General features: G+C 42.9%; 2 protein-coding genes and 1 non-coding gene across 3 annotated transcripts; 1 reads left to right on the top strand and 2 right to left on the bottom strand.

Moving 5' to 3' along the window:
• Positions 1-769: 769 nt before the first annotated feature.
• Positions 770-2140, top strand: cfap276 (cilia and flagella associated protein 276; the record flags this gene model as incomplete). The annotated part of the gene is made up of 5 exons (XM_084479803.1): positions 770-844; positions 1026-1142; positions 1499-1614; positions 1713-1831; positions 2070-2140. 5 exons carry the CDS (start codon positions 770-772, stop codon positions 2132-2134), a joined length of 492 nt encoding a protein of 163 aa, XP_084335929.1. The 3' UTR covers positions 2135-2140.
• Positions 1902-12817, bottom strand: smc5 (structural maintenance of chromosomes 5). The gene is made up of 24 exons (XM_084479229.1): positions 12630-12817; positions 12087-12228; positions 11759-11811; positions 11363-11522; positions 10947-11081; positions 10558-10698; positions 10285-10446; positions 9993-10064; positions 9629-9884; positions 9234-9388; positions 8840-8953; positions 8437-8531; positions 8034-8166; positions 7685-7858; positions 6935-7104; positions 6537-6660; positions 6199-6321; positions 5794-5919; positions 5257-5352; positions 4677-4781; positions 4192-4311; positions 3299-3478; positions 3034-3129; positions 1902-2558 (listed from the first exon to the last, which is right to left on the bottom strand). Exons 1-24 carry the CDS (start codon positions 12803-12805, stop codon positions 2418-2420), a joined length of 3249 nt encoding a protein of 1082 aa, XP_084335355.1. The 5' UTR covers positions 12806-12817; the 3' UTR covers positions 1902-2417.
• A 722-nt stretch (positions 12818-13539) lies between these two features.
• On the bottom strand, positions 13540-13876 carry LOC311360310 (small Cajal body-specific RNA 2). The gene has a single exon (XR_014638404.1).
• Between the last annotated feature and the right edge of the window lie 93 nt (positions 13877-13969).

Below are 13969 nucleotides of genomic sequence, written 5' to 3'. Positions count from 1 at the left end.
AGGCTCCTTTCTGATTGGCCGTCTGGCTTTGTATCTACACATCACAATTTCGGGATCTTTAACTAGCGTTTTGTGGTGAATAATCAATTCGTTATTTACAATGAATCTATAATAATATATGTTTTGGGATCTTTAATAAGATGCACTTTATTATTATTTTTAAATGTATTCTATACATATACATATGCTGTATAAGTATGTATATGCTTATACATATGTGTGTGTGTGTGTGTGTGTGTGTGTGTGTGTGTGTGTGTGTGTGTGTGTGTGTGTGTGTGTGTGTGTGTGTGTGTGTGTGTGTGTGTGTGTGTGTGTGTGTGTGTGTAAAAGCAATTGACGTTGACCGCGTTATTATCTTATGTCCAAAACTACTGTGATCTGAAAACTAGGACCGCTTAAGTTTAAGCAGAGCTCGGTGCGCTCTGCTCTGTTTCGGGCATGGTCACGTTTCAAAGATCTGTACGCTTTGAACCTTGGGAGCGCATCGTTTAATTATATATATAAAAGTTCGCGTAATACCGAAATAGAGCGTCATTTGGGTGAGAAAGAGGCGGAGTGGCGTGAGAGCGTGTGAAGAAGAGGGTCATTCCAGCTCCGGGCTCATGTTTAAATTACAGTGCAGCGCTGTGAGGATTTTGAGAAAGGCCTGAGTAGGTTATTTACGTTCAGTGGTTGCTTAGAGACCAGGCTGTAAACATCGTAGCCTGTGACCCAGAAAAAAAAATCCAAGAGACAAGTCTCTCTTGGCCTGCTTTCCTGTCACGAGAACATGTCAAACCGAGACCCCTTTCCGTTTCCTCAGCCAGAGAACGACAACACCTTCACGGGTACCAAGCCATCACAGGTAGGAGCATTTTTATTGAGTCTGGTCGAGCCTAAGGTCACCTCTGTTGTGTCTGTGAATGCGGCGCTAACTTAATACATTAGCTATCAGGACATTGCGAGTACGTTTAGATTCATGCATGCTTGTACCATGTCAAGAAACCACACACTCAAAACAAAGCGCCGTGTGTTTGACTGTACAGAGAGAGACCTCTGATAAACCAACTCATCTGGCCCAGTACGAAGAGCCGTGGAGCCGCCTCTACGTCACGGCGACGTCATCGAGCCGCAGCAGGACCGTGGCGCACCACGGCCGAAAGGTGATGTTGTTTACATTCCACTGCGTTTGACTACTATGCAGGCTACGGAAGCGTAGTGCATTCACTTGAGAAAATAAATTCTGGGTCAAATCATCATCGATTCAATTGACAGAAAAATGACACTGACACATAATGAATTGTGTCCGTGTCATTTTTCTGTGAATTGATTAGATTGCCTGGAGTCAACAAAGCTTTCAACCGATTTCCAATGATACTGCTCAATCTTGGCATTGCAGTGCATTATGTAACCGATACGCTTTGCAGACCTTAATCAGGAACTGACTACATTGAAATGTAACCCGTCACCTGACCCCCTTAAGCACATCTGATGGGATTCTCCCGCCACTTCTCTCCAGGTTCCCAATGACAGCCTCGAATTCCACCTGAAGTCCCTCTATGACCACCATGAAGACTTCCTCCGCACCAGGAACCAGACCTTGTACCAGCCAGAGACCGTCTCAGGCGACCTTAGGTACGCAAACAGGAATATGCTAATTTAATCCATGACTGTATAACCTCCCCAAATGAAAATCTCTCTTCGATGTACTCTTATCTAATGTCAACCAACAGGAGGACACTAAAAGAACGTGAAAAGCAAGAAGTCCAGCAAAACAAGCTGCAAAACGACAGCATCAGGGTGTGGATAACTCCCCAGAAGTGCTCCATTTACAGCATCAAAGGAACCATAGGTGAGCTGCTATACATGGTCATACTCATCTACAGCTGGTGCACTTTATTGGTAATGAATTAACAGTACCGGTATGTTATAAACAACAGTGTTTATTAACAAAGTGAATTGCAAAAACATCCAAGCAAAACAGATGAACAATTAAATAAATTAGTCAACTAGGCTGTTCCAACCCTGAAAAACGCATGGGTGCCTTGTTAATTATTTCCTTTTTTATTACAATATTTTCCCTTCCCAAGAGTCTCACCACAACGCAAACAGGGGCTACTCGAGGAAACACGACGGGGGCTTCTACTCCACCTGAAGGCTCCTCTCACTCTCTAAAACTATGGGGAGATGGATGGTGGAGGAGTTGAAATAAAGTCCTTCTCAAGATGCAATGATTGTAATGCTCTTGTTATTAACCTCAGACACCTCTGGAAGGAGGCGTTGTTCAGAATGAAACCAAAAGACGATTACTGTCATCATCAAATGTACACAAGATTGTAATCTCGTCGATAAGCAATAACCGAACAGGCTCAACATAAATAACTTTGAGTAGGATGGGTGGGTCCACTACACACATGATACACAGATTCTAGTGTTTATTATGACTTTGTACAAGTCTTCCTCCGCGCGAGACGTCTGAGGAAGGCCTTCTCGTTCCACTCCCCCGGGGACAGCATCTGAGATCCGTTATGGATGCAGAGGACGGTCATCTCCTCCGCGTACTGGAGGTCTTGGAGAAGCTGCGGGCACACAGGGAGCACATGGCGTTGGACATGGTAGGTAGGAAAAAGGCATCACATTCTCAGTGTTGGCGGTACCCCAGGTACAACAGCAGGTATATTTAGTCGGAGATGCCACATAAATGAATCAACGCAAGAGGACTTTGGTTTAAAAACACAACAATGATGGGACTACTTATCGGGTTATTTTATGATTGCATAACCTGTGTGACAGTAATTGCCCAAAGCAATTTTCCAGCCGTCTTGTGTAACCATGGAAGACGGAAAAATACAGAACAATGAAACTAGTAATCATCTGCCAAGGAGGAAAAGAGACACGGCCGACACAACAGCAGTTTGTCTTTCTATGTTAATAAAAGTGTGCGTGTGCGTGTGCTCACGTGCATGCATGCATGCATGTTTAGCGGATAGACTGGTGGTGGCTGGCTGCCCATGAACACATCCTAACACCGTCCATCAGAGAGGCAACACTCACTTTTGGAGTGATGAAAAAGTACTGCGAGGTGGTCTCTTTGCACGCTGTGCGGACCACGATATCAAAAACCCTCCGCTCGTTGATGGGGTCCATTCCCTGTGGAGGACATCCGCAAAGACAATAAAGAAACACGCTCTTCAAGATGAAGACTATTGTATTAGGACATGCAAGCGGGTTTGAGTCCGTAAATACACATTCCACACAGCGGCTGGCATTCAACACTAAAACCTGAACATTGACGATGTGAATGTGGAGTGAACCAGACCTGGTTGATCTCATCCACCACCCTGAAGGGGCAGCGGTTGAGCTCCTGCAGGGCCATGAGGTAGAGCATGGTGGAGACACTGCGTTCTCCCCCGCTCTGGTGGTGCGCTGTGAGCTCATGCAGCTGCGTGCTGTTGTGGAACTTCACCCGGATGCGAATCCCATACTTATCATACTCCTCCTACGCACACACACACAAATATATTTATGTACATAGAATCATTTTGTGAATTAATTCACATTCTAAAATATAGCCCTAAACATTTATTTAACCATGGGCGATAGCATAGCATTTTTTTAGAAAATGGTTAAAAAAATTAAAAAATAAAGATAAAAAATTATATAAAATAATAATTAAAAAATTATATATATATATATATATATAATTTTTTAATTATTATTTTATATAATTTTTTATCTTTATTTTTAAATATTTTAATATATATATATATATATATTACATTTTTTTAAATAAAAATAAAAAAATAAAAAAATATAAAATAAATTTTGACCTGCGTGCACATGTTTTTTTTTAACCTGCGCGTGCATGTTTTTTTTTTTTGTTTTTTTTTAAACCCTGCGCGCAGGTTTTAGTGTTGAATGCCATCGGTCCAAAAAAAAACATGCGCGCAGGTCCAAAAAAAAAAAATACATGCGTGCAAAAAAACCATGTGCGCAGGTCAAATTATTATTTTTTTTTTATACACATACACATATACATATATATATATATACATACATACATACATACATATACACACACACACCCCCCCTAGTGGGTCTGTGTTTTCCTTGGCTCACGCATCATTCTCATCTTTTTCACCACAAACCAGTTTGCATGCCTGTATAATGTTAGCTGGTCAATTGAATGCATGAGCTAGGGGGGCATGTTACCTCCTTTTCTGAATGGAGGTCAACCTCCCCCACGCACTGCATGGAGCGGAAGAAATCGCTGAACCTCTCGTTGATCTGACCAATCAGCGTCCTGAGAGGATTCAGCCAGCGCTCTTTAGCCTGAGACCGAGACAGAGGCAGAGACCTTTACCACATGAGGCACCATACAGAGCAAGAAGTGACATTTAGTTGGGCAGAAAGAAGATAAGACATATAAAAAGCACCTTAGCAGGCCACATGTATTTATAGGTACATATTTACTTTTATTGTGGTTGTTGTCTTTTATCGTATAGTTCAAAGTCTATCCATGCACATAAGTAAACATAGCAGAAAAAACAGGACAAATACCACATACTTGCCCAATTTTGTGGCCAACAATGTGAGTCCAACAAGCTCCAGAGTGGCCCAGTGGCTTAATGTAAAACAGTGCGCTGTAGTGGCCACATAAAGCATTGCTGGCCAACCATTTCAGGTCTTTCCTGTACCTCAGATATGTTCAGTCGGTAGGTGTTCAGGGCTTCGCTCTGATCGCCCAGCTCCTTCTCCAGGTTCTGGATCTCCTGCTCCCTCCTGTTGTACTCCTCAACCACCTGGGGCCCAGCGAGAGGAGAACCATTTCACACCGTCAGAGAAACTCAATGGGCAGCTTTAGCATCCTTTAACACTAGCTCAGTAGGCCTTTTAATTACGTAAATCACTTTATATAATTAATACCTTATCTACTGAACAGAAAATCTGAGAAACTCACGCTTGTTGCAGACAATAATAATGAAAACAACTTTGTGTGGCCTAGTTTTTGTATTTTGCTTTGTTCCTGCTCATTAAAAATAACCCCATTTCCACGATTCAGTCACAGAATAATTATGGTGAAAAAATCAAATGGTGTTTCAAAATGAACCAGGTTCAATCCCCAAGGTCTGCAGTTTACCAGTAAGGCATCTTTGTGGAAGACGCCAAAGCAGTACCCACTTCCTAACGATTCTTATCTGAATTCAGGTTTAGTCGCTATGGACCAAATTAGCATCTGCTACATAACCAAAATAGTATGCAAATGGTAGTGCTTACGTTTTCTCTGATTCCAGTGAAGCCCTCTGCTCTTGACCGCTCCTCATTCAGCAGGGCATCCAGCTCGTCCAGGGTGTCAGGCAGCTTGCTGAAGGCCTGGACAGACACAAAACTCTGTGACTCCTCACAGAGAACCAATAGACACTACAATCAGAGTACGCAGGAATATACACTGCGTATTCCCATTACATTTTGGATGTTTGAGGCCCTTTTGGATGATCTATAATGTTATAGGTTACTGTAAACTGTAAACCTGTTTTTAAAAAGGGTCAGTGAGTGACTTTCTGTAGCCATACCAGGATTATCTTCTCATAGTCATGGTTGTTGCCTGTTTATAATAATAACAACAAAATGACTTCCAAGCCATGACTCTTTAATGACAAACCTCAGAAGACAAGCTACTTCAAAATTATTGGGCACAATGGGCATCAAGGGGCCGCAGACTAGCATCCACTCTCTCTCTCATACAACAGCTGAGCACAAGCTCCGAACCAGAACTACTCTGTTGAAGAGCAGCGCAGCAGGCCAGGTACTGACCGCCTTGAGCTCTGCAGGCACCACCCCTGCCGGGTCCATGTTGCAGATGTTCCTGGCGCTCCTCATTAGGCCCTTGCACTTTTCATGCAGCTGGATCTTCTTTGTGTCCAGACGAGTGACGGCTTCCTTTGTGAGGAAAAACCACGGTCAATGACAGGAGAAGTAAGTGTGAACAAAAATACATTAAAAAAGGGTCAGAAATAATAAATGTACAAGTCTAATGAAAACAATGCCTCAATAATGGCATACAAATACATACAGTAAGATAATATTAATATCCTTTTTTCTTTTTTTTTAAAGGGTAGGGATGAATTATGGTATCCATTTCAATGTTCCTTTTATATTGATTCTTTCAATACTTGACATGGTTATGTGGGTATGTGTATATCATAATTCAAAACCTACTTCCAAAGTCCTGAGCTCCACTTGTCTGTCCTTACAGTTCCCCTCCAGATGGTTCTTCTCAGCAGTGAGACCCAGAGTCTCCAGGGTCAGATGAACCTTCAACATACTCAGGCTGGCTCTCAGCTAAAACCATCACAGAGTGACAAACATATCAGTCAATCAGTTAATTGTTTTTTCAGGAATTGACAAGTTTGCAACCAAAACACATTTATTACAAAATGTTAATTGTAATTTTAAACACAAGGGTTACCAGCTAATGTAATGGAACTGGCAGAAACACAGTAACACGTGGTAGTTAGGGTTAGTAGTAAGCCTATTATAAGCCTAGTTCTCCATACCTTTATTTGGACTATAATTTCACACATTATGGACACCTTCTTGGCATTGACAGCCCAGATTTTGGCTTTGGTCTCTTCCTCCAATTTCTTGAGGTCAACACTATTTTTCTCTATTTGCCTAAGACTGAATACAAGAGCAAAAAGGGACAATATAAGCTTTTGTCAGTGAACAGAAAGGACACTCTTAACGAAAGTGACTTACAAGTAAGGCTGTGCACCAATCAAAGCATACAATACAAATTGTATTGAGTGCAGAGTAGCTGAGGGAATCACAGAACACCAGCTTTAAAAAGCCGATGTTAGTGACATAACAGGGTGCCTAAAGCTACAATGACCACAATATAGACATGTCTGGATATATGGACAGATGGAAGAAATAGCCATGGAGTCCATCTCACCTGTCTAACTTGTTGGCGATCTTCTGCTCCAGCTGTCTCTTCTTGCCCTTCTGCTCCAGCAGCCTCTTTTTCTCCTCCCTCAGCTCGTTGTCCCGCCGCTCCAGGGTGGAAATGTTCTGCTGCAGCCCCACCAGACGCTCATCCAGGGCCTTGATCTTCCCCTCGCAGTCCTGACACAGAGACACAAACTCCATGTCTTATACCGCACACCTACACACCACTTCTGACTTCTGCTTAATAATGGGTTCAAACTTTAAATCAAAATCAAAATAGTGCTTTTATCCAAAGTGCTTTACAATATTGCCTAACATTCACCCATTCATGCACAGATTCACACACCGACGGCAGTGTCAGCCATGCAAGGCCGGCTCGTCGGGAGGAGTTAAGGTTAGGTGCCTTGCTCATGGACACCTCGGTTAGGAGGAGCTAGAAGGTGCCGGGGATCAAACTAGCAACCTGGCGGTTAACAGCCAACCCGCTCTACCTCCTGAGCTACTGCCACCCAAATCAAGACTGCAAAGTTAAAATTATTTGAATAGAAGTTTGAAAACATAACTTTACACTGGCTCATTGACAACTCAAGCGTTAGGGGAGGACATGATTGAAGAAAAACTAAAAAAGGGAACACAATATGTAATAAATAAGGATTTATTACATATTGTGGTATGGGCACGTATATCATTTATGTCATTTATGAAAGACCTCCCTCTTCTCCTGCTTTGAAGAGGTGTGTCCATATCACATGCAGACCTTGATCTGCTGCTCCAGCTGGCCTTTCTCCTCGGCGTCCACCGAGATGGTGAGGAACTTGGAGGGCCGGAGAATGGAGTTGCTGGTGCTGACGTAGTTGGAGTAGACCGACTTCTTGACCACATACCGCTCATCCGCCGTGTAGATGAGCTTCAGGTAGGGCTCCTCAATGACCTAGGGGGGAGGGGGTTGAGTTCTGAACGTCGTCGACGCTGCACTGAGCAGACAACATAAATAAATGCCGCACATGTATCAATCAATCATTGGGGTTTATACAAATCTTCCACTTCATTCAAATGAGGGTGACCTCAAGGGCTTGATTGGCATGGATGCACCGCCCAAAACAGACCTTTTTGATCATGGCTTTTGTTTGGGCCGTTCCCACGGGTACATCGTGGACGTTGTACTGGTGGCACAGGTAGCTGATCACATCAGTTGGAGCGTCAAACATCTCGCGCAGGTAGGAGTAGAAGCCAAAGCGCCTGCACACAGAGTCCATTGTTTCAGACAGGAACGGTCCTTCCTACCACAGGTCATCACCTTGTAGAAGGTATCACTACATATGTACAGGTTGTCCTTGGTCTTAGAACGCCTGCCTCTGCTGTTTTGTTTTGTCAGCATTATAATGTATGGTATTAATTGTTGCGTGTATTTTTTAAACCACTGGATGGAGACAAAGGCAAATTTCCACCTAGTGGTTAATATATTTCTGGAAGTATTTCTCCAAGAGAGGCCCCTCAGAAACAGCTCACCTGAGGGACTCGATGGGTCGAGACGGTTTCATGTTGGCGCAGGACACTGTTGGGGCCACGATGGAGTTCACCCTCAATTTTAATTTGTCACGCACCTATAGTATAGTAGAGTATAGAGTATATATAGAGTATAAAATGCATCTGTGTACTAAAAAAAAAAATACATTGCAAGAAATGTCAGCACAAAAGGGTTGACCTTAGTTAGCTAGGCTTTGGACTATGGAAAATAGCCACGGCCACTTGAGTTAGTTGCATAACAGCTCTCTGTTTTACTTTCACTTTCCATAACGTACGATCGATCTATTGCTGTATCTGGCAGTACATAACACTTATTGAATTGTCATTTTGTAGACACAGAAACATTGCTTGCTGCATGCATCCTGCAAAGAGTCAATGCACAGACCTCTTTCATGAAGGCCTCCATGTCCTCCCTCTTCTCAAACACAAAGCCGCGGAGGTCATTGAAGGCGATGTGAGTCTCCACGTATTTAGCAAAGCGAGGATCCTTCACATTGAGCTGAAATTAAGCATTCAAATGAGTCATTCAGAAGACCTATTAATGCAAGAGTATAAGCAAGGAGCAGGAAGGGGTTTTAGGGGCATCACTTTTGGAGTTATTAAATCACTGATGAAGGATTTTAATTCAACTGTTATAAACTTCCCTTCCCTCTTGGGCAGTTTTGTTATGGTGAAATCGTTTGTTGGCAATGGTTTATACGTTGTCTGGGTGCCTGCCTAGGTACACTGAACATTGAACCAAGCACCAAGCACTAGTCACTGTTCTATCAGAGACTCACCACTAGCAGCATGGGCTCGTGCACGTTCCCGCTGAAGCGCTGCCTGTTCTCCCGCAGCCACTGGATGGCGGTGTGAGTGTCCTTGTGGCGAACCTTCAGCTTGTCCTCCTTGGCCTTCATCATGTTGTTCATGTCGTTCAGCCTCCTCGCAAACACTGTGCGAGTACACGGACACAGTCCCTCCAGTCAACTAGTGCTGGGATATCCTCATAGGATAGTACAGGGGGACTATAAACATGGGGTTTAGTGTAGGTGGGTAGGCTGCGCATGGGGATGATTAGTAAAGAAGGGTAGGACTAATGGTTTGAGGAGGATTGATTCAAGGATATATCATTTTTTTAAGAAAGAGGAAAATAAATAGGTGGTTGCTGGTATATTAAATAAAAAATACCCACTTTTGGACTCTGCGATCAAGTTGTCCTTTTCCCTGCGGATGTCGGATTTCTCCCCCTCCAGCCTGGCCCGCTCTTCCTGGTGGCGTCTCAGCTCCACGTTGACGCCGTCTATGCGTGGTGCCACGTCCGGCTGCTCACCAATGTTGGCGAGCTCTGTCTTTAGGTCCTGGATGATGGTCCTGGTGTTGGCGATGCGCTTCTCCTCGTCCTCCTTCTCAGTGTGCTTCAGATTCAGAGCCTGCTTGATGTCCTCGATCTGGAGTGGTTGGACGTCCGCAGAGGGGTTACGAGTCAAAATCGCAGGCGACCAATCACGTTTGTTTATTTTAACTGGGTTTGCGGGCCCCGGAAAGCAAGGCCTCACCTCTCTTTGCTTTCGGTCCAATTGGTCCCGTTTCACTTTGCACTTCTGTGCGGCATCTTTGATGTTGGTGGTCTGGAGGAATAAACAACATTTACTCGCATTTTGTTAATCCCGGGATGAAATTCAGATGTTACAGAAGCTATATCGACTCCTATTTAATAGAAAATACATCTTTGACCTAGTTCCTTGCCTTTTTATGGTATATTAAAAATACACAGAAGAACATAGGCACTTAATCAGTTTATAAGGAATGTTTTTTCCCCATTGGGGAGTAAAGACAGAAGGGTCTGACCTTGGTCTTTATCTGTGCCTCAATTGGCTGCAGTTTGTCGTTGATCAACTGAATTTTCTTCAGCATGGGCCCATGGGTCTGCTTCAGACTGGACAGACGCTTCTTGACCTCCTCCCGATCCCTCTTCACAGACTCGTGCTCATTACGAACAGCCTCGAACTCCTGGAGAGAAGACCAATTACATGTTGGCTTTTTAATAATTTCATTCAAACCACAAATCACAATCTAACCATTCATCCATGCTGTATAATCCACAAACAAACCACTGCTCACCACCCATGGTTTCTTCTTCTCAAGCAATGCAATCATGTCCAGATGTCTCTTCTTCTCATAGTAGCGATTCATGTCAAGCTTGTTGCTCTCGTTTTTCTGCTTCGCTCTTTCCAGAAAGGCAGCCTTCTCATTCACAGTATTCTGTCAAATCAAAATAAATGTCTGTTTAACATCTGTCCTGGTGATCATTCAGCTATTGTAACTCCATTCCACTATTGTAATTTCATGTCACAGTTTGTACACTGTTATTATAGAATATTCTTTGCATTATGGCTCTCTGTAATACATCACAAACAAAAGGATGAAATCATTATTTATGTTTAACAACAACAATAGGCAGAAAGGGAATTCACTTAAACTATTCAAAGCCACTGGCTTATACTACACACCTCAAGTTCTCTCTCTCTGCCACGGAAGTTCTTCAGCTCACAGTGGTACGTGTACATCTCTGGTGGCCCCACAGACTTCTCTGTGGCCTCCAGAAGCTCTATCCTGGACATCTTCGCAAACTCCCCCACTTTCTCCTGCAGGAATATATGCCATCGTATCAGCAAGCATGTTGAGTATGGTACAGTAAACAGTGGATTTTAAAACCCACTTGATTTTTCAAACAGACTATGATACACACACACACATATACATACATACATACATACATACATACATACATACATACATACATACATACATACATACATAATAGAGTGTCTAAGGTGTAGTTGAATAAATTTCTCCTGTTTGCAGAATCGGGGCCAGGGTAGATTAAGGTTTTAGACAAGACACTCATCGAAATTCATAAACCCACCTGGGGAAGGAACTGGCAGAGGTTGCTGACTTGGATTTGAAGGGCTTTGACCTCTTCCTCCACTGCTTTCTGACTGGTGGATTTTCCATTTAGCGTCCATGCTGACAGGTTCTCTGTGTTGATCTCTCTGTTTATCACCACATTACCGCCATTCTTGTACCTGTAAATTGAGTTACAATGGGATGTAGTCCTCTAAACATATAATCCTTACTGGTGTTCTCCAGCCACCTCTTAAAATACGGTCATTCATTGAAATAAAAAAATACATGAATACAAATATTAAAGCTGATCAAGCTTCAGGGTTAAACTAAATGTACAGTTGTGAATGTCGTATTGTTAAGACCAACGTGCCAAATTATTTATTCTTATTCCTATAGTGAGAGTCATAGAACTTACAATTCAATCTCAATCGATCCTCTTCTGCATCCCCGCTTCACAAAAAGCCCAACCTGTAAGAAAAAAAATAGAAGTATATATTAATATAGGTATAAACTTTGGAACAGAAGACACACATAGTACTTAGGAAGGGTTTTCACTTTTAGACGTGTGTCGTATTGCAGAAGTATTATAACAGAAGGACATATGTGAACAAGGTAGGAACAATTGTCATAAAGATTAGACGACGTAACACCTTGTGTTACAAGGTTTTCCATTCAGCCTACGAATTCATTCATCATTGTGTGCATCAGCCAGACAAAACACAAGACCCTCGTTTCAACCCTACCTTATCTCCTCTACCCAGGATGGCAGTCTTTCCAGCCAAACCAAGACATATGGCACACACAATGCTGGACTTGCCGGTTCCGTTGGCCCCCACAATCATATTGAGGTTAGATCCCGGGTAAACGACAGAGAGTTCATATGTTCTGCCAGAGAGTTGACACACAGCAGACGACGTTGTTTTGTTACTTCTTTAGACATTGTAAACACAAAATGGGAATCTAAGGAAGTGCCGTGGACTGGGCAGTTTCTACTTGTTGGACTAGGCGTATATATCTAGTTAACTGTATCCTGGGTGTCTAGTGTTGTTAAAATATAAACAGAGCACTAGAACCGATGTCCAATTTGTTCGTACTGTCGGATTCAGACCGCAGGTCGATAGCTCATTAGCCTTGTAGCAAAACGAAACATATTAGTATTGGCTAAGTTACATATCGTGAATGTATAACAGAAAGTTGGATCTGGTTTATGTGTATGGTGATGCATATAGGACGTTAGCTCGGAGTTTAACCGACAAGTGTGTATTGTATAATTAAAAAAAACTTACAGGAAGTTATTCATCGTAATACGAAGTATGGATCCTTCAACAAAACTACCCGTTGCCCCATCACTGGCAACCCGAACGTCAGGCTGGCTACCGCTAAACATAGGTGGCACATTGTTGGTCACTTGAGAGTTGGAAGTGGCGTGACTTATTCTCCTTCTTTTGCTGCGGTCTGCCATAGTGCAGGCGTGTTTTGGGGGGCAAGCTACGCAGAACGCAGTGACACACTTGCATTGCCGCCTTCCTCAAGATGAGCTCGGCTTGTGATTGGATGAAACCGTGTCACGTGTGTATAGAAAATACCGGAGATTCGTCTCGAAGAATCAAAGCAACACACTGGGATTTTACTCGTTTTAATGTTTACATCGTATCATAGTATGTCAACACAGCAAACCATATAGACCAACCATAAGTACTACCAGCTCGTTTAATGTGAAGTTGTAGCCAAACATACCAACGTATATGCAGCAGAGCTATTATGTTGGAGCGGGCAGTTTTGGGCAGGAAACAATCACAACACGTATCGAAACTATTCAGGATGGGTTGGGTTTTATTATCTACAATTCTCCATTTTATTTTTAAGCGTGTACCAAATGACCGAGTAGAATAGTTCACATTCAGCACTTTTTAAAAAAAGTTGAATTCAAGTGAAATCATGCTGGTTGTGTGCGTTGTATTCAGTCATCACTAATAATAATAGTAATGGTTTCTTGTCGAACAAAGACATTTATCCGACATTAGTCTTCTGTTGATCCTTTTAACGGAGGACCGAAAGACGTGAAAGCCTTTTCTCTGAGGCCCCTTGTCTTTGCAGTCCCTTGTTTGCAAAACGTGTTTCGGATGAACTGAATAAAAGCTCCATCGTAGTTTCGGGCTGACGAGCAAATATAAGCAGGGCTTCCTCCGATTGTGGTTAGATCAGAATCGCTTCTATACTCATGGTCTGTTGTGAAACTTGAGGATTAGTCATGTCCACTCAAGACTAGTATATCTGATCAAATCATCACGTCTGACCACAACTTCGTGTGGAAGCCCTGGAGGTTGGATCTCGTACGCACATCGCCATAGAGGCTAGCATGCATCATTTTATCATCTCGACGTCGGACCAAGGCCGAATCCGGGTCGATCAAATAAGATCAGTGTGTAGGTTTTAAATACATAGAAACAAAAAGCACTCATTCGACAGACAGACAGACAGACAGACAGACAGACAGACACAGGGCACACTCCATTCACTCCCGCACGAATGTTAAACAATGCTCAGGTTATTCAATATATAGACCATGACCCGGAACTTCCGCATACGACATCGCGGGGAAAGCAGCTCGCCGCCATGTGCATTG

This window comes from Micromesistius poutassou, assembly GCF_964030765.1.
Source record: "Micromesistius poutassou genome assembly, chromosome: 15".
Classification (NCBI taxonomy): domain Eukaryota; kingdom Metazoa; phylum Chordata; class Actinopteri; order Gadiformes; family Gadidae; genus Micromesistius; species Micromesistius poutassou.
The sequence above is the reverse complement of the archived record's forward strand: the minus strand, read 5'-3'. Positions and strand labels throughout refer to the sequence as shown.